Source organism: Propithecus coquereli, unplaced genomic scaffold (genome assembly GCF_000956105.1).
Source record: "Propithecus coquereli isolate 6110/MARCELLA unplaced genomic scaffold, Pcoq_1.0 Scaffold142, whole genome shotgun sequence".
NCBI classification, from domain to species: domain Eukaryota; kingdom Metazoa; phylum Chordata; class Mammalia; order Primates; family Indriidae; genus Propithecus; species Propithecus coquereli.
Window position 1 is genome coordinate 5,391,914 of NW_012138525.1, and position 19,760 is coordinate 5,411,673.

Below are 19,760 nucleotides of genomic sequence, written 5' to 3' on the forward strand. Positions count from 1 at the left end.
ATTCCTGCTCCTCTGCTTGGCAGGGGCTGCCCTTGGACCTTACAGCCTCTGTCTTCTCAATGGGGGTGATTCCTGTACCATCTCCTGGGGCTCGTGTCAGGCTCAATGTCAAACTGCGGTAAATGCCCCCTGGGGCACACGGCCCACGCGGCCAGCACGGGCCTCACTAGCTGTGCCACGGGGAGCGGGTTCGTGCCTTTGCTCCTCGTCTGTCCCTCGGGGTGACGACAGAGCCTCCGTCCCCAGGCCATTTTGAGAGTCGGGTGTGATTTTGCACATCGAGTCCCTAGCGCAGAGCTGGCACACGCAGGGCCGGGCGCTGTCTTCATGGGAAGAGGTTTTTCCTTGTTAATAACTCGCCTGAGCAGGGGTGACCCAGCAGAGGGTCCTCTCAGGGCACCTGAGGCCTGCAGGGAGGGAGCCCTCACCGGCTGTCCCGCCGTGTGCCAGGCCCTGTCCCAGGAGCCGCGGTTACTGCCTGCGGGGGAGTCAGACAGGGAACGGACCTTTACCTGCAGGCAAGTGGGTCACCCACACGGCCCAGGGACTCTCTGGGGGAAGGACAGGGCGGTGGAGAGTGGAGGAGTGAGCTTAGCAGAGGAGAGGGTGTTCTGGCCCCGGGAGCAGCCTGCGTAGGACCCTGGCAGCCCAGCGGCCGGGGGCACACTGAGGAGCTCTGCGTTTATGCCAAAGGCAGTGGGAGCCACGGGCAGATTCTGAGCAGCGGGGGTTCAGACCGCTGTCTCTGGCTTCTGTGTGTGGGAGGATCTGAGGGAGCCAGGGCCAAGGGGCAACTTTGGAGCCTGTGGCGGGCATGAGACGGGGGTGGCCTGGCTGGGGGCAGTCATTAGGAGTGCAGGCTGGGTCGAGCTGTGCTGGCCTCTTGACTGGCGCCTGGTCAGCGAGGAAGCGCACCTCGCCCCGACGGCCGGGCGCCGGGGAGCAGTGTGTGGCAGGTGGAATCCGACAGGCCCTGTTCCTTCGGGCTGGGAGTGGGGTCCCAGGGTCCTGCCGTTGCTGTGCAGGTGCTCCGAGCCTACGGCTCCTTCTGGGGTGGGGCATGCAGTGACTCTGGGTCAGCCCCTGGCCTCTCTGGCGCTGTCCTCCTTCTGGACAAGAACTGACTGTGGGGACACGCAGCGTCCTGCCTCTCCCTGGCGGTGGCTCTGCAGGGTTCCCGGCTGCTGCTTCAGGCCCTTGTCACGGGCGGACGGCCAGTCTAGTCTCCCTCTCCTGCGGCCCGGTGGAGGCTGTCATTACCCCTCCTCCTGGCTTCCCACCTGATTACAGGTCCTGAGCAGGAGCCGTCTGTCAGCCTTCCCGATGGAGGCCACCCACAGGCCGTGCTGCGTGGAGGCCCTGCCCCTGGAGGCTCTGTGCCGGAGGCTGGCAGCCTCGGGGGTGGGCATGAGAGGGATTTGCCCTAACTTTGGTTCCCTATTAGACTCAGACTGGTCTGGGCCTGTGTCATTTATAAGCTGTGTGTCCCTGAAGAAGTCCCTTAACCTCTCTGGGCCTCAGGGTCCTCCTCTGGAAAGTGGGAACAACGCATGAACTAACGAGTATAAACACGTAGTGTCAGTACTATGCTGGGCACAGAAGTGGGGACAAACAAATGGCGACTGCTATTATGTGTCGATAGTGATGGGTGGTTGAGTACAAGGGCCCTCAGCTGGGCACTGGGGGTCTGGCATGCCAACCCAGCTCTGTTGGGACATGCTGTGTGACCCTAGGGGAGTGCCGCCCCCTCTCTGGACCTCCACCTGCTGTCCCAGGTGGATGATGGAGGTGGTGGTGCTTCAGACAACTCCACACCACAGGGAAACTGAGTCCCCTCCACTCCCCTGCCTCTGCTGTTCCCTGGGCTCTGGGGTGAGTGGGGTCGTGCCCCCAGCTACTGCCTCCCTCCCCATGCTGGACCTGCTCCCCAGTGCTCTGGGAACCCGGCAGGCAGGTTCCGAGCCTGCCTCACCCCGCAGGGTGCTGCTGCCTGCCTGGTTTCTGTCGCAAACCTCTCAGCCCTGAAGCGCTGAAACCGGGCTGGGCCTTGTGGGTGAGACATGTCCCTGGAGCCCACTGGAGGGGCTGGACGAGCCAGGGACAGGTCTGGCATGGTGCCCCCAGCTTGGGTCAAACCAGGGCTGGGGCTGGCGTGCAGCCCCCACGGTTGACACGAGCTGGATATGGTCACAGCTGGAGATGGCCCTCTTCGTCCTGGGCCCCCATCTGCGTTGGAGCAGGCCTTCAGGCTCAGGTGCCAGGTCTGGACCTGGGTGCAGATCCCAAGTCTGTCCCTCCTCAGCGCCATGAGTTGGCCGGGATCTCAGTTTCCGGAAGGGCCTTCCTCGGCCTCCATCTGAACGTTCTACCAGTCCAGCTCCACCTGCCATGGGGTCGAGTTGAGGATTTGGGGCATCGATCTAGGAAAGACACTTGGCACAGGTGTAGCGTGTGCCAGGCTCAGGGAGGGCCACGAGAAGGCAGAGAAGAAACTCCTTAGCTCGGCATTCGAGGCTCTCCGGGATATAGCCCTCCTGGTCCGTTCTCCAAGAACCCCTGCACGCCTTCCCCCATTCTCAGCTCAGTTTCTCCACCTGCACCATGGGTCTGGTACCCCATCCCGCAGCTCCCCATGGCTCTGAGGCCACCTGGGGCCGCCCCAGTTCTTGTCCAGCCCCTGCTATCTGTACAGGAAGAAGCGTGATCCTTGACGTTGTCGGTTTGGAAAATCAGAGATCAGCGTTCTGCTGCCTTGGCTGCTGTTGTAGTTGGGCCCGGGGATGGGCCAGGCGGGGGTCACTCAGCCTGTTTCAAGGGCCTCTCCCTGGGTTAGGGGAAGCTTGGACAAGAGGCACGCACAGGGTGTGCCTCCTCTTGGCCAGGGCAAAGCGCTTCACCCTCAGCAGCTCAGGGCTTGTCTCATAACCTGATCGGGTGGAAACCCTTGTCCCATTTTGCAGCGGGGGCAACAGGCTCGGAGAGGGGAAGTGCCTTGGCAAAGGCCCTATGGCTAGTAGATGGTAGAGCTGGGACTTGAACCCAGAGCCCATTGCGCAGGTGGAGATGGTGCCCAGCCCTCTCCTCGGCCCTTCTGTTCAGCCCAGGGGGCTGTGGTTTGCCTCTGGCCAGAGCTGACTCAGCGGCAGGTCACGGAGGTGCCGAGGCGGCAGCCCGGTCAGTTCCTGGGGCCAGGGCAGCGCTGATTAGATTGTCGTTGAGATTTTAGGTCAGCTGAGCTGAGAAGGACCCACCCAGTCTTAAAGGCAGGGACATTGAGGCCCAGAGAGGATGGACACTCAGGACCCAGTGGGCGTGAGGTTCTGTGCCAGCTGGGGCCAGACGGGTGAGCTGAGGCTGGAGACCCCAGGCTTTAGTCCTGGCTCCGACACTCAACAGCAGTGTGACCTTGCCCTCTGAGCCTCAGTTTCCTCGTCTGTAAAATGGGGATAGTAAGGCCCGCTTTGCTTCCTCCAGGGCCTGGGCAAGGGCCCAGCGAGAGAAGGCAAAGCCGGGCTTTGCAGGCTGCGCCGTGGAGCCGCAGGGAGGCCGCTGGGAGGAAAAGGCTTTGTGGGGCGGGGGCTTTGTGCAGGCTGTGCCGTGAGACAAGGTTCCAAACCCACTTCTTTCCCCTTCCAGGCTGTGTGGCTTTGGGGAAGGCACTGGGTCTCCCTGAGCGTCATCTTCTTATCTGTAGAGTGGGGACGATAGTGCCTGCTGGGGTCACGCGCTGTCGGAAATGCAGGAGGTTCTCGGCGGACAGCGCGCCTGGTAGACTGGGGCGTTCCGGGGACAGAGTTGGGAGGGACTGGCTGGTAAGGGGTCCCTCTGAGTCACCTTCCACAGCCCCAAAGGGTTGCAGTCTCTGCAGGGGCAGAGCCGTCTCCGATCCACAGAGCACCCCTATCCAGCCAGATTGTGGAAAGGCTTGACTCCTGGCTCCTGAACAAACCGTGGAGCGTGCGTGTGCGGGTTTGTCCTGGCCCTGCACCCCGGGAAGTGGCCTCTTCAGAGCTGGATGGGGACGTCACGCGGCGACAGAGACGCTGGATGGGCAGCGGCTCCCTGAGGTCGCAGAGGGCAGTGGTGGCTGGGCACAGATTTGGACACTCTTCCCCCAGAATTCACAGCTGCCCTCTTGGGCTAAGAAGGGAATCAGGACCCCACAGGCGGGCTCCGTTTGTGACAGCTCACTCAGGGCTCACTGTGTGTTTGTTGACTGCCAGAGTGACAAGACCTTTCACGAACCATTTAATCACCCTGAGCTTCGGTTTATATACCTGTAAGGTGGGATCTTTATTTACCTGTACTCACCTGTGGGCCATTTGAAGAAGCTGAGAGTGTGTGTCGGAGCAGATAACAGGTGGGCCCTGCATCTGACAGGTGGTTTCTGCCTCACCCGGGGGATGTTGCTGGCAGGGGGGCACAAAGGGCGACAACCGATGGGTCCGGGTGCCAGCAGAGACTGAGGGTTACGCAGGGGAGCCCGGCCAAGGTCGGGTGGGAACCTGGTTCCTGGGTGTTCTACATGTACACATACACGCACACATGCACGCACACTCACACATACACACGCGCACACACACGCACGCGGCCCTGTGTGCCCGCCGCCTCCGCAGCCTGTGCCATTTCTCCCTCCCGGCGGGCGCTCCCTCCATCTGGTCTCTGCTAGAGACCTCCTCATCGTTACTATTGTTATTACTTTGTGATTCTTGTCCTGGCTCTTTAGAAAAAAATCTTTATTGGATTTTTTTCAAACTATAAAAGTTATACCTGCTGATAAAAATTTCAAACAGTCTCTTGCCACTGTTGTTATAAGCCGAGCACTATTATGATTAATAGTGACATTTACGAGGCCCCGGGCTGAGCACTGCGCGGCTCTCCACACCTGCAGAGTGTGGCGCTGGGTTCCGATAGACCCGTTTCACAGATGAGGCACTGAGGCTCTGGCAGGGCCGGCGTCTGGCAGAGCTGGGACTCCGGCCCCACCCTGTGCTCCTCACCAGGAGCTGGCACTGGCGCTGGGGCTGGAGGCAGCTCCAAGCCAACTCCACCCCCGTGTCTTCTCATCCAGCAACACCTGGGGCTGAGTCAGCCTGGGGAGGTGGGGGAGGAGGACGAGAGAGTGTGGAAGGCGGTGGCCGTGGTGGCGCACACCCTCAGACCACCCGCCCCAGCGCAGCTACACCTCGCTGGGGCCGCCCAGGGCCATGGCCTGTTGCTTTCTGTCATCTGGGGGAGAGATGCCGTGCGTGGCCCTGCAGACAGTGGTAGAGCCAGGACCGGGAGGGTGTCAGCAGGCTGCGTGAGCCCAGGTGAGCCCCGTGCCCTGTCTGGCCTAGCTTTCCCCCGGGTGCTGAGCCGTGGCTTCAGAGGCCCTGCCCGACATCTGCCCCAAATCCATGGCACGTGGTGTCTCCAGAGGCTGCGGGAGGAAACAGGCAGAGCTGGTGTGGGCAGGGGCAGAGGAGAGAGGGGTGCCCGAGGCCCCAGGACCACCCACAGACACCCAGGCAGGGGTGTTGCAGTCCCCCCCCAAGAAGGGAGCTGGGGGTGCTGCGCTGCGGTTGCAGGGCGGGGGCTGTGGAGAACCGGGTGGCGAGGGCCTGCCTGGGTTGTGGCCCCAGCGGGCACGGCCAGGCCCAGCCCTCCGGTCGAGGCTTCCCCAGGGTGGCGGTGCCCACCGGGGTCCTCTTCCAGCAGGGTCTGGCCAGAGGCTCCATGCAGCCCTGTTCGGGATTCTCCCCTGCAGCCCTTTGTCCAGGCTGGACGCCCTCCAAGTGCTCCCGGCCTTTTGGGTCCCTCTGGCCCCCACTCCTTGGGCCCCCGCGGCTGAGTCCGCATCCCTAGGTTTCTGGATACTTCCTTTGTAGCGAGCACGTGGCGCTTCCTGCCAGGCTGACTTAGGACATCTCTCAAGAATGTGCTCGGGGCTGCCTCTGCCAAGAAGCCAGCTGTGGCCGTTCCCCACAGTCTTCCGGGTCCAGCTCTCCCCGGGCTGCTGCGCTGATGCTGGGCAGAGCTGGCTCCCTGCTGCTGCCTGGGCACCGTCCTTTCAGTCCTTAACCCTTGCAGAGAGCTGTTATCCGCCCACCCCTCGCCCACTCCTCCAGCGTCCTGACGCCCGCCCCGCGGCCTTCCCTCGTTCCGACTCGGTGACTATTGGGTGACTGGACTGTGGACAGCTCCCCAACTCTCCCTTCCCTCGCCGAGCACCCGCCTGAGCCGGGCCTGGCGCTGGGGTCCGGTGGTGAGCAAAGGGGGCCGGGCCCAGCCTGCAGCGTTTGCCACCTGAGACAAGTACTGGCATCCCCCCTGCAACCCCCCTGGCTCCTGAGCTCAGGGAGCAGGGCTGGGTGGTGAGGGGCCTTGATCTCCTGCTTGTCACTTTCTCAGGGCTTCCTGAGTCTTCCTCTCCAGCCCGCCCTCCCCGCCTCAGTGGGACGTGCTGGCCTGCTCCTGGCTTGGCCTTGCCCCTGCTGTCCCCTCCCCAGCCCAGCCCGGGGGGTCCTTCTGAGCCCAGCTGCTTCCCGCCTGGACTCAACTCCCGGACTGCCGGGCTGTGTGGAGCGGCTGTGGGCTGAGTCCTCACACGGTGGACCTCCCTCCCGGGCCCGGCTTCCTGAGGGTCAGGGCAGCAGATTCCAGCCATTCAGGAAATAATGCCCTGGGCACATCAGGGCCGGTCAGGACCCCAGAGTTGTGGCCAAAGGACCCTCAAGACCCACGGGCCCAGGGTTGCCTATCCTGCCGCCATGTCAGTATTTAGGTCGTTAAATATGAAATGTCTGATTTTTTTTTTAAGACAGAGTCTCACTCTGTTGCCCGGGTTAGAGTGCCGTGGCGTCAGCCTAGCTCACAGCAACCTCAAACTCCTGGGCTCAAGCGATCCTACTGCCTCAGCCTCCCGAGTAGCTGGGACTACAGGCATGCGCCACCATGCCCGGCTAATTTTTTCTATATATTTTTAGTTGTCCGATTAATTTCTTTCTATTTTTAGTAGAGATGGGGTCTTACTCTTGCTCAGGCTGGTTTCGAACTCCTGAGCTCAAACAATCCGCCCGCCTCGGCCTCCCAGAGAGCTAGGATTACAGGCATGAGCCACCACGCCCGGCCGAAATGTCTGATTTTTAATAAAAAGTTTAGTTTATTATGTCTTAAAGAAGCAATACAATTAATCAAAATATGTGCCTAAACTATCGACACAGTTTTGCCGTCTTAACGGTAGCTCGTTTATGCCGGCGGCAAAGAAGCCTGGAGAGCGAGTGGTGATGAAATCGCGAAAGGCGTTTTCCACAGCTTGTTGAGAACTGAATATTTTTCCTTGCAAGAAGTAGTGGTCAGTTGGTGCAAGGTCTGCTGAACACGGTGGGTGACAGAGAGTTTCAGTCCAGCTGCTGTAGTTTGAGCAGCGTTGTTTTGCGAGAGGACTGGCCTGTCTCTATTGACCAATCTCAGCTGCTTATTCTCAGCATCCTCATCATTTCACCCAACTGCTTGCCGTAGACATCCGCTGTCATTGATTGACCAGGTTTCATGAAGCTGCAGTGGGCAATACCAGCGCTGGATCCCCAAACAGACACCATTAGCTTTTTTTGATAAATACTCAGTTTTGAACTGTGTTTTGGCACTTCATCTTTATCCAACCATTGGGCCGAAAGCTTGAGATTGTCAAAAAGAATCCACTTTCATCACACGTCACAATACGGTATAGAAATGGTTCACCTTTATGTCATGACAGCAAAGAAAGGCAAGCTTCAAGATGATTGCTCTGCTGAGGCTCGTTTAATTCACGCGGAACCCACGTATCCAGCTTCTTTACCTTGCCCATTTGTTTCCAATGGTCCAATGTTGTTGGAATAGTAACGTCAAACCTTGCTGCTAATTCATGCCTAGGTTGGGATGGATTCGCTTCCACTGCAGCTCTCAGCTCATCATTATCCACCTTGGTCTTAGGTCACCCACGTAGCTCATTTTCAGGATTAAAATCACCCGAATGGAACTTCTCAAACCATCGCTATACAGTGCGTTCATTAGCCACATCCTTCCCAAACACTTTGTTGATGTTTTGAGCTGTCTGTGCTGCATCGGTTCCACAACAGAACTGATGTTTAAAAATAACATGGATTTTTGACTTATCCATAGTTTCACAAACATTGCTCTAAAAAATACTTTGAAAGATGATCACAAGCCAAACCACGCGTTTGAAAGACTGAGGATGTACCTTCACGATAAAAATAAAACCGAAAGTGTCAAAGTGAAATGGCAGAGACATCAACTGTCAAACTTAGTACTGAAGGAAATTGGATATTCCGTACTTAATAACGTGAATTGGATGCCCACTGTGTGCTCAGCAGCGTGGGGTCGGGACAGAGCCCGGTTGAGAACCTGGGGTCCATGAGCCTTCTTATCCCTGAACTAGGAAAACGGTGGCACCAACTCGCTAGGGTTTTCGTGAAGATTCTTTGGGATCATGCAGGCACATCTTGTGCGGCCACGGGGTTAACACCACTGAGGGCAGCTGTGACGACGGTGATCACTGATTGTTGGCAGGTGGCACTGCCAGCTGCCATCCTCTTTCTTCTGTGTCCCAGGTCATGACCCTGTCTCCCCCGTACCCCTCCTCTGCCTCATCGTTTTTCAGAACAACTCCCACGGTCCCTTAGAGGTTCTGGTTGTTTATGGTTTTTAAAAAATAGGCATTCAAAGCAAATTCCTCATTTGTTCTCCCCTTCCTCCCTCAAACTGGAATCTGGACAGACACGACCTCATTCCAGGAAAGGGGCCCCCAGGCAGGGCCGGGTCTGTGGAGAGGGGTTGGTGGGCTGTGCGGCCTGCAGAGGGCGTGCCCCCCACCATCACCGAGGTGGGGTTAGGGGCGTGGGCAGACCTCAGGAAGGTCAGATTGGGCTGAGCCCCTGGGTATGAGCTGTGGGACCTGGGAGGTGGCATGTGCTCTCAGCCCTACCTCCGGGGCTGGGCCCCAGGACTGTATCCCAGCTCCACCACCCACTAGCTGTGTGACCTTGTGCTAGTGACTTAACCTCTCTGGGCCTCAGCTTCCTCCTCTGTAAAGTGGGGATAACAGGGGTTCTACCTCACAGAGCTATTTCATTCCATGGCATTTCATTTCATCCTCTCAATATCTCTGTGAGGATGAAATGAAATGCTGTCCTAGCCAGGGACCTTTGGCTACAAGAGAGGCAGGGTCCCATCGCCCCTTCTCCTCTGAGAAAGTCCAGGTCTGTGGAATCCGCTATCCAGGTGGACAGTTGGCAGGGCCCGTGCAGCATTGCGTCCAGCCCTGGCCGTGTGCGGCGGAAGCTGAGGCCCCGAGAGGGGCGCTGCATGGTGCGGAAACCCAGGTCCGGACCAGGAAGCCTCTCCCCACATCACGGTTCGAGACCCTCTCCGGGCCTCAGTTTCTGCATCTGCACCCAGGGAGGCCCAGGCCACCGCCACGCGGGCCTGTGCTGCTGGGCTGGTCTGGAGGCCCAGGACTCACCTTTTCTGTTAGGAATCCACTTAGCAGCAGGGAGTGGCAAACGACCAGTGAGAGCCAAAAGGGAGATGGATTGATTTTAGACTGCTTGTTTTTTATTACGAGAAGAATCCTGATTGCAAAATCACTGAGTGCTGCAGAAGGGGGTGAGCAGCAAACAGCTCTCTCTGCACCAACCCCCACGTCCTGCCCTTCTCCTGAGCGCCCAGCCGTCATGGTCCGCACGCCCAGGTGGGAATCGTTTCCCAGTGGGCTGATGGGCAGCAGCTGATTCTGCAGCTCGCTCTTCACTCAGCAGAGCTGGGCCCCTTCCGTGCTCGGGCCTGCCCGGACCCAGGTGGGTCCTGTCCGTCTTCTTACTGTCTGTCTTCTTACCATCCGGGTGAAGCGCTGTGCACTGATCATTCCCCAGAGGTGCACATGCAGCCACCCGCCGCCATTGCCCCGTGCACAGGGCGCTTCGCCTCCGGATTCTCATGCGGGTTCCGCGGGGCAGATTCCTGGAGGCGGGAGCGCGGCATGGAAGGAAGCGGCACCCTTAACATTGTGCACGCAGTCGCCAGCACCCTGCCCGCGGCGCCCCAGCTCTGGGTGGCAGTGCCTGTTCTGCACACCCTCGCTGGGCTGGTGGGAGACAGGAAGCGTCAGGTCAGTTGCATTTGCTGCTCTCTGTCTATGGCCCCGCCCATCCTCCCACGTGAAGCGCACTCTTTGCCGCGGTGGTTACTTTTGCAGGGAATGTGCGACTCCGGCCAGAAGCAGCGTGCGAGGGCGAGGAGCCTGTGCACACGGTCCCACGCGCAGGAGTTTGGGGCTTTGCTGACGTCCTGCCTGGGGGGCTCGCTGGGCATCGTACCCACGGGGACCTCACACTCTGTCCTTCCCTTGCAGAGAAAACCGGGAAGATCCTGAGGGAGTTCCTGCACTTCTACGAAGACCAGTATGGCGTGGCTCTGTTCAGCAGCATGCGCCACGAGATCGAGGGCACGGGGCTGCCGCAGGCCCAGCTGCTCTGGCGCAAGGTGAGGGGCGCTGAGGGTCGGGGCCGGCTCTGCCACCCACCCCCTTGCCACATGGCCCCGGGCGAGGGCCTTCACTTCTCTGGGCCTCAGTTTCCCGTTGTTGTCATGATGGTCCCTAGGGGTCTGCTTCTGAATAGGTGGATAACCCGGGTCGGGTGTCAAGGCCCCTTCGTTTGCTGTGGGTGGCTCCCTCCAGCTCAGCCCCTCACCCTCGAGTGGGGCTCTGGGGCTTCAAGCAAGCTCCTCCTACAAGAGCCTCAGTTTACTCATCCGCCAAATGGGATGAGAACACCCCCTTCATGGGGGAATGGTGCCAGGAGTGGGGAAGGTGTTGTCACCGGCCTTGTCCTCATCCCTCTGTTAGTAGTAGGACTGTTTGCCCAGGGTGATTGGAAGCTGCCTGGCTCCAGCCCAAGGGCCAGTGTGGGCCGGGGGAGGCAAGCAAAGCCTTCTGGGGGGGACCCTGTGATTGACGTGGCACCGGGCTGGGGACGAGTGGTGAGGAGGAGGGGAGGAGATATCGGGAGCACAGGTGTGGCTCCCTGTCCCCCGCGGAGGGCTCAAGGTGACGGGCCAGCCCCTGCTCCCCTGGGGATGGTGCAGGGGGCCTCTGTGTCAGCCTGGGGAAGTCCTGTTTGAGGGCACCACATGTCCCAGGGCTGGGGTCGTTCCCTTTCAGCAACCTTCACCCTCTGCCCCCTGGATGGCTAGGGGCAGAGGAAGGTGGCCGGGCTCTGCGGTGGCTGAGTGGTGGCCCTGGGGCTGCTTGCTGCTGGCCAGTGGCCGCTGTGCAGAGCACCCTCGGCCTTCCCGCCGGGGATCTGCCCGGCTGAGCCAATTCCCCCTAGAAGTGGGGCACGAGCCAGGTCTGCCCGGGGACCCCAGTGCCTGGCGCTCAGGTCATTAGTGGCTGAATTTCCGTGACTGGTGGGCTGCGGAGTTGTCCTTGCTCCCCTGGCTCCCCTCCCCTCCCGGTCCCATTGGCTGCCGCGTCACCCTGTGCTCAGCCGGGGGATGCTGGGGCAGCGCCACACGGGAGGGACGGAGCCCTCCCTCCCCAGCCGGGCGTGCAGCCGGACGCGGCGCCTGCCCTCTCCAGCCCGGGGTCTGGCGGGGAAGGACTTGGAGGACCTGTGTCCAGATGCGGTCACTAGCCGGTGGCTCGGGCAGTTGATTCAACCCGCCAGGCTCAGTCTCCTCATCTGGCTAATGGGTTCCTCCCGCACAGGGCTGTGGCAGGACTCGGTGAGTGACGAAGTGGCGTGTGAGGGGAGCAGGTGGAATTACTAAGGGGTTTGAGTCCTGACTTGCCGGGTAACCTCAGACACGCGGTGTCCCTTTGCTGAGCCTCAGTTTCTCCGGCTGTGAAGTGGCGTTCAGAGAGAAGAGTCATCACGGGCCAGAGAAGTCAGAGCAGCTTTGTGGGGGGCGGGGGCTTTGTGGGGCTCAAAGGCCAGACAGGATTCGGATTATTGGCAAGGCCCCTCAGGAAGGGGACAGGTGTGGGCAGGACGGGGGCATAGCCGAGGGACCAGGAGAGGCAGCAGAGAGAAGCCGAGGGGGCCCCAGACTGGGAGGTTCGGTTCGTTTCGCTCCCCTCCCCCAAAGCAAATGACTGGAAATGGCCTCGTGAGACCGGAGGGGCAGGAATCCCAACAGCTCTCTTCAGAGCCCGCGGTCACCTGGCCTGGCTTTGGGGATCTGTCCCCTTTGGTGTCCTCCCAGCTGGAGGAGCAGCTGGGGCTCTGGCAGCGGGAGAGCTGCTCGCAGGCTGGAGGGAGACCGAGGTCTTTCCGGAGGAACGTTATTGACTTGTCAGGTCAGTGCTGGGGCCACGCCGCCCTCGCCGGCCCCGCAGATGCTCGGGGAGACGGACAGTCTACTGCCATTTGCACAATAAAATGCGAGCCACGAAGATGACAAGGTGAAGGCAGACAGTGGAGGCCTGACCTCGCTTGGGTGGCCCCCCCGAGGGCTTCCCAGAAGAAGGGCCATCTCGGCTGAGGACCTGACAGTAGAAGAAGAGGTTGGTGGGAAAAGAATATCAGGCCGAAGGAATGGCAAGTGCAAAGTCCCGGAGCTGAGCCTTCCAATGGCTTGTCCAGGATGGCGGAGGCAGGACCGGAGCCAGGCTTCCGTCTGCCAGTAGGGCCCTTTCTGCGGGGACCACCGCCTGCCAGCCGGGGGGAGTCAGGCTGGTGTCGGAGCCTCTCAGAGCAGCACACGCCCCTTTCTTTGCTTTGGGACCCAGGAAAGGCCGTCTCTTCCTCTGGCATCATGACATTATCTCACTCGGTGACAGCAGAGGGGCAGAGGTGCCTGGATGTGGCCTAGCCTGGGTATTTGGCAGGTGACACCTGTGTGGTAGGAAAGGAAAGGAGGCCTTGGCACACAGCCTGGGCGAGCAGAACTGGTCCCCATCTGGAAAGAAATGTCACAGGCAGCGCGGGTCCCAATAATCCAAGACAGTGGGGACCGGCCGACGGCACCAGGCATTTGTCTTGCGTGAGAGCGAGCTTTCCATTCGCAAGGGCGCGTACCAGTCGTGGGAAGGGCGAGAGTGGTGTGCGAGCAAGGAGAGAGAAACGAAACCCACGTCCCCGAAAAGCAGGATTTGGTCCCACTGCGCCGCTCGGGAGACTGATGTTCACGGTGTCGAGTCCTGGCAATAGCATCATCGTAATAGAAATAGCAACATCAGTCGCCAGCCTCATCACAGCAGCAGTTTGTATCAGAAGCAATAAGGTGAAAATAGTAATCATGAGGATAAAATAGTAATAATAAAAACAGAAATAATAAGAATAGTGAAAACAGCAGGTGCCCTGGGCCCGCTGATCCCCGTCTGAGGGAGGGGCTGTGACGGTGCCCACAGCACAGATGGGGACACTGAGGCTTGGAGAGGTGGCGGCGCTTGTCCGGGCTCCCGTGGTGCAAGGCTGCAGCCACGGCGGATCGTGGCCTCCGAGAGCTTTGCAGAGTCTAAAATACTCTGCCTGTGAGTTCCGTTTCACTCCCCGCAGGCCTCCCAACTGAAACACGACTCTGCCATTTGAAAGTCTTAAAAATAAAACCCAAACCCTCAGCCGAGAGCTGCCCCAGGATCCGCATGGTGGGGGTGGGGGTGCCGAGTCCCCCTGGGCTGGGAGCTCGCTTCTGCGCAGCCTCCTCCGGGACCAGGTCCCTGAGCCCCGTCCCTAGGTCCATCCTAAGTCCCTAGGTCCATCGCGGCCCCGGGCTCCTCCCCAGGCAGGAGCACACAAGTCCAGCTGTAGTAGGAGAGCTCTGTCTGCTCTTTCTTTCTAGAAAAGACAGGACTCAGGGATTTGAGAGCTGGGCTTAGGAGGTCTAAATGTGGGCCACTGAATGTGGATGCCACAGCCAGCTTTGCGGTTTGGGCAAAGCCCACTGCGTGCGGTGGGAGGTTGGGGGGGTGGTCAGGGGAACCATTTTCTTTTCCTGAGAATATTTTTATCCTGGAGGAAGCCGCCTGCAGGTCCTATTGTCTGAGCACAATGGGCTCTCCTCTTGCAAGAGTGCTTTGTTTCCCCTTGAAGAGCAGCAGGGAGGGAGCTGAGGAGCTGGGGAGGAGGACGTGGGGAAGGGCACCAGGGTCAGATGAGACAGGGCTGGGGTCTCGGAGCCCAGAAGCCGGGAGGTGTGTGCACAATTAAAATAATACTTTTCCTCATTAGTGCATGTAAGTATTTCTTTTTGCAAAGGGCATGATATTTATCATAGAACAAATAGAATTTGCTAAGAAACAGGAACACCAGACCTCCCTGACTTCCTCCCATCCAGGACGAAGCCTCTTCCACTGTGGCTTCTATATCTCCCTTCTAGAAGCTTCCTGGTGCTTGTCTGCTCAGAAAGTGCTTGCACCTGGATGGCCATAGCTTCAGTTGCGGCTCCTGGCCCCGGTGCAAGGGCTGGGAGCCCATCCCCAAATCAGTCCATCATTGGGCTGGCAGACTGTCACATAGACTCCGAGTGCTAATAGTGGTCACAGCGGCTCCTGCGTATTGTGCCCCTATTGCCCGTCAGGTGCCAGCTATCACTGTCCCCATTTTACAGATGAGGAAACTGAGGCTCAAACAAGTGCTAAAACATGCCCAAAGTCACACTGTGCATCAGGCAGAGATGGGGTTTTGTAGGAAGGTCTGGGCATTTCTGCAGCCCATGCATGTCACCAGCCTGCCAGGACGCAGGTCAGACATCAAACACCCCAGACCGAGGCCCCCTCCAGCCCCACCCAGACTCGGATCCGTCTTGTCAGCTGTCAGAACTGCAGCTCTCTGGAGCCACCTTGTTCAAGTTTTTGTTGCCCTGAGGGGAAACTGAGGCCCAGAGCCAGGGAGAGACTTGCCCAGGCACCGGGGCTCTCACAGTCCTGGCCTGTGGGTGTGTCCCCCGTGGCTGGACTAACTGCCCTGCACCGTGGCTGCAGCAGCCGGGGGTAGGTGGGGGAAGCTGCCTGCTCCCCACACCCAGCCCAAGGTGGCGGTGCCTGCCCAGGGCCAGGATGGAGTGGGAGAGCCTGGTGAGCCCCTTCGCGGCCCCCTTCATGCCCCCGAACCTCGCTCTTCTCTGCCAAATGGGCCGGATTGTGCTCAGCAGGGGGTGAGCCCGCAGGCTCTGCCGGCCGGCAGTCACCTTCTTGGGGGACCCCATTCCCCACCTGGGCAGTCGGGGAGGCCAGGCCTCACTCCCCACCCCTGTCACCCTCAGGTGCCGCTGGACGAGCGGGTCATCTTCTCGGGGAACCTCTTCCAGTACCAGGAGGACAGCAAGAAGTGGCGGAACCGCTTCAGCCTCGTGCCGCACAACTACGGGCTGGTGCTGCACGACAACAAAGTGGTAAGGCCCCCGCCGGCCGTGGCGCGGCACTGAGCCCCACTCCTCCCGGCCGCCATGTGGGCTTCTGTCCACACACCCTCACTCCCAACCTGAGGCGCCAGACCCTGCCTCACAGCCCGCCACCCGGTGTGACCCCGCACTGTCGCCAGCGCCAGAGCGCAACCTCAGCCCCTCATCTCCTCGAGCCGCCTGCTCCCCCGTTCCTTCTCTGAGTGGCAGTTCACTCTCATCTCTGGGGTCACCCCTGACTCTCCGTCATAACCGTCACTAGCTCCCCCCACTCCTGATCGCTCTTTAGTCCCTGTGTCCCTCCATCTCCAGGGCCCTCGCCCCAGTTCCTCCTCCCACCTCAGCCTCCTTCCTCTCTGGGCTTCCTGCCTGTCCTCGGACCCCTCCCATCCTGGCTCTGACAGCCAGTGAGCTGCTGAGAACAGTCTGGCCACTCCCCGGCCTGCCGTGGGTGGCTGTCTGGAAGGGATGGCAGCTGCTTGTGCCTTATCTTTGCTTTGGGCCCTTGAGGACGCTCCACCTAGTTGAGCCACTAACCTGATTTCTTCTACCAAACATTTCTGCAGAGCAGCCAAAAGGACAGGCCTGTTCCCTCTGTTTCATGGCAGATCAGTGTTAGAGCGACATAAAACCGGTGGCAACCTCGTGCCCAGAGGAGTAGCACGCATCGGAATCACCTGGAGGGCTTGTTGCAAAACAGTTGTGGGGGGCCTACCCCCAGAGTTTGATTCAGGTCTGAGGTGGGGCCAAGAATTTGCATTTCTAACAAGTTCTAGGGTGGTGTTGAGGATCAGGGACCACACTTTGCAAATTATTGCCATAGAGGTTCTGAGCCACTCTCGGGAGCGTGTTGAACAGTGACACCTAGTGGTAGGGAGCTGCGTGGCAGCCCTGCTGTACGAGCTATTACATCAGAACTGCTTTCCCCCAGCTGATGTAAGAAATGATGAGTCTAGACCTAATTCTCCTCCAAAGGACACTGGTGTGACTCTCAGAACCTAGGAAGTCGGTGGGAAGTCCAGGGTAATGGTCAAAGACCCTGGGCTCTGGAGGCAGCCATCCCTGGTTCATGCCCTAGGTCTGCTACTTCCCAGCTGTGTGAACTTGTGGCTAATCCACCTGTTTGATTGTGGGAACTGAGACACGCAGCGCTCTAGCACAGAGCCTGGTGTGTAACCAACACTCCACTAGCGGAGCTGTGGGGAACAGCCGAGAGCAGCGCTAGTGATGATAACAGCAGCCCCCTCGCCAGGCACCGTGGGTTCTCGCACTCAGTCCTCACCCAGCTCAGTGGGGTAGGAACAGAGGCTACCCTGGTTTTCGAGATGAGGAGCTGGAGCATAGGAAGTCAAGCACGCTCGTCCTCAGCTTCACACAGACACTACTCAGTGGAGCCAGGAATTGAGCCCCGAGCCCAGGTCTAGGATGCTGCACCATGCTGTCGCTAGTCACTGTGACAGTCGGACTCTTCCTCTTCCCTCTGTTCCTCTCCTGCCTCCTCCTCTTCCCGCTCCTCCCCCTTCCCACCTTGGGCAACAACACTGAGTAGGGCCCTGGAGCCAGAGTTGAAGACGGGATCTGGGCTTGGCCACATGCTTAACCTTGGGGACCATCTCTCTTGTCCCCGCAGGCCTATGAGCGGCAGGTCCCACCCCGAGCCATCATCAACAGTGCAGGCTACAAAATCCTCACCTCCCTGGACCAGTACCTGGAGCTCGTTGGCAACTCCTTACCAGGTAAGGGACCGCCGCATGCGAGATGCCTGCGTGAGGCCCCAGGAGCCGGCCAGGGGAGGGGGCCCCTGAGCCCATTGTTCTAGGCCCCTCGTTTGCAGCGAGATGAGCTAAGCGTAGAGCTCTTGGCAGGTGCCAAGCACAACCTGAGTCCTCAAAGGAGAGGCCTCATAGGCCTGAGGGGGGCGCTTTGCCCAAGGCCACGCAGTGGTTGGGTCTGGACCAATGTGGGCCCCCACCTGAGTCCTGCCAGTTCCTGAGCCTTGCGTCCCACAGTGTGGAATGGGGACCTCGCTCTCTACCCTCCCACCTCCCTGAGTCCTCGAGAGCCTCCGGGAGAAGATGGTCGGTGACCCTGCTTGTAAACTGGCGGGTCGACCCTGCACCTGGGAGGAGTTTTTCTTCTAGGCGGCCTGTTTCTACCTTGCCTTGGTCGAGCCTCTGCCCGAGCCTTACCGGAGCAATGCCTGCCTCTCAGATGATCCCTGGGAACTGGGGGGCAGGTCCCAGCTGGGACGTGGGAGCAAAGGCCCCGTGGGGGCAGAGGGCTTGGCGGGAGCCTGGATCCCGGCCCTGACCCTGGTTCCGTTTTGCTGCGTCTGCTCGGGCAAGTCATGTCCCCCCGACCCTCAGCTTCCTCCCCATCTGCACACACAGGCGCTCGGGGGACTGACCCCGTTGCACCCAGCCCAGCACAGGCCGACCCAGAGCCAGGGCGAGAAGAACTGTCGTCGTATTACTAACAACAGCGGCGGGGTCACAGCCCAGGGCCAGCTATCTCGCTGCATCTTGAATGTCTGCGAGGACAAAATAGAGAAAAATTCCTCTAGGTTTATTCTGTTTCCCCTACTCCACGTGCCTCCCTCCCCCTGGGACGTTTAAACCCCACTTTGGCCCCTGCAGCTGGAATCTGGGGGGAAACCCAAGAAGGGCGCGCTCGGCCTTTGGACTTGAGGGCTCTGACCCGTGTTACTCGCGCCCCACACGCCGAGTGTACGACTTACCCAGGAGGGAGGCGGGTGTGACTTACTGCCAGCTCTAAGAAATTGGTCTACACAGATGCCCGATTCCAGGGTTCTTTCCGCCGGGCTGTGGCGCACACGGCCAGAAAGAAGGCTGCCACCACCGCACGGGCTTGCTGGTCACCCCAGGACAGGCCAGCCTTCTCTGGGCCGGGGCCGAGGGCGCAGCCCCCTGCCATCCTTGGCCCAGGGAACCACTGAGGGCAGCTGCTCAGCAGACGCTGTCTCCGCAGGGACCACGTCAAAATCGGGCAGCGCCCCCATCCTGAAGTGCCCCACGCAGTTCCCGCTCATCCTCTGGCATCCTTACGCGCGTCACTACTACTTCTGCATGATGACGGAAGCCGAGCAGGACAAGTGGCAGGCTGTGCTGCAGGACTGCATCCGGCACTGCAACAACGGTGAGCGCGCGCCGCAGAGGGGCTGTGTCTGGGTTGTGTGCTGAATGGGGACGCCTAGTGGCCGAGTGTGGTGTGGCATCCCTGCTCTATGAGCTGTTCTAATTTCCCTTCTGGAGTTGTAAGAAACGGTTGTAATAACGCCCTTAATCTTCTTACTTGACAAATACAGTTCTGTGTTGCTCAGGAAAAAATTAGGAAATTGTTCACAGGAGGTGTGGTTGTCGAGCCCTTGAACACTGGGTTACAAAATCGCAATCCTGATTCTGCCACTTCCTAGCAATACGACCTTCAGAGACTGACTTACCTCTTGGAGCCTCTGTAAAATGGGGATGATCTCGTGTCTTAGGGGATTTGTGAGGATTCAGAGAGTCCACTCCATGCTTGGTAAAGTGTGTGTTTGTTTGTTTTGAGACAGAGTCTTGCTCTGTCACCCCAGATAGAGTGCAGTGGTGTCACCATAGCTCACAACAACCCCAAATCCTGGGCTCAAGCGATCCTCACACCTCAGCCTCCTGAATACCTGGGACTACAGGTGCGCGCCACTGTGCCTGGCTAATTTTTCTGTTTTTAGTAGAGATGGGGTCTTGCTCTTGCTCAGGCTGGTCTGGAACTCCTGACCTCAAGTGATCCTCCCACCGTGGTCTCTCACAGTGCTAGGATTACAGGCATGAGCCACCACACCTGGCCCAGTTTTTTAAAAAAATTGTATTATTCCTTTCTTTGCCACCAACATGCCTGGAGATCTGGGAACTTCACTTCCTCCCTCAGGGCCTCATTGTTCTCATCTGTAAACTTGTGTGGTGGCTCTTCCAGCTTGTTTATTTGTCCAACAAGCATTTTTAGTGTCTACTCTGAGGCAGGCACAGATCTGGACACTGGGGATGCTGCAAGGGAGCAGGGCCTGTCCTTGCCCTCTTGCAGCCAGCAGTCTGGGGTGGGAGACGGATGCTGAACAGATGAGGACACAGAGTGCTGAGTCACAGCTCTGCTGGGTGCTGGGCGGGAGCCACCCACCCAGGGAGTGTTGAGGGTGCACATGTGTGGGTGAGGGGTCAATCAGGGCAGGCTCCCTGGAGGAGGTGATGGTTCAGCTGAGAGCTGAAGGAAGAACAGGTGTGGAGAGGAGGGTGTTCCAGACAGAGGCAGTGGCCAGTGTGAAGGGAGGCCCCAAGCCCCAGGGTGGTAGAAGGCCCAGCGGATGAGCCACCCAGGCCCTGAGG

General features: G+C 59.4%; 1 protein-coding gene across 1 annotated transcript in view; it reads left to right on the forward strand.

Moving 5' to 3' along the window:
- FAM129B (family with sequence similarity 129, member B) overlaps positions 1-19,760 on the forward strand; it is a 52,706-nt gene that overhangs the window by 23,342 nt on the left and 9,604 nt on the right. The window contains exons 2-5 of the mRNA XM_012639702.1: positions 10,391-10,521; positions 15,247-15,375; positions 17,015-17,120; positions 18,373-18,540. Of these exons, the coding sequence (XP_012495156.1) occupies positions 10,391-10,521; positions 15,247-15,375; positions 17,015-17,120; positions 18,373-18,540 (534 nt within the window). The remainder of the gene's footprint in view (positions 1-10,390; positions 10,522-15,246; positions 15,376-17,014; positions 17,121-18,372; positions 18,541-19,760) is intronic.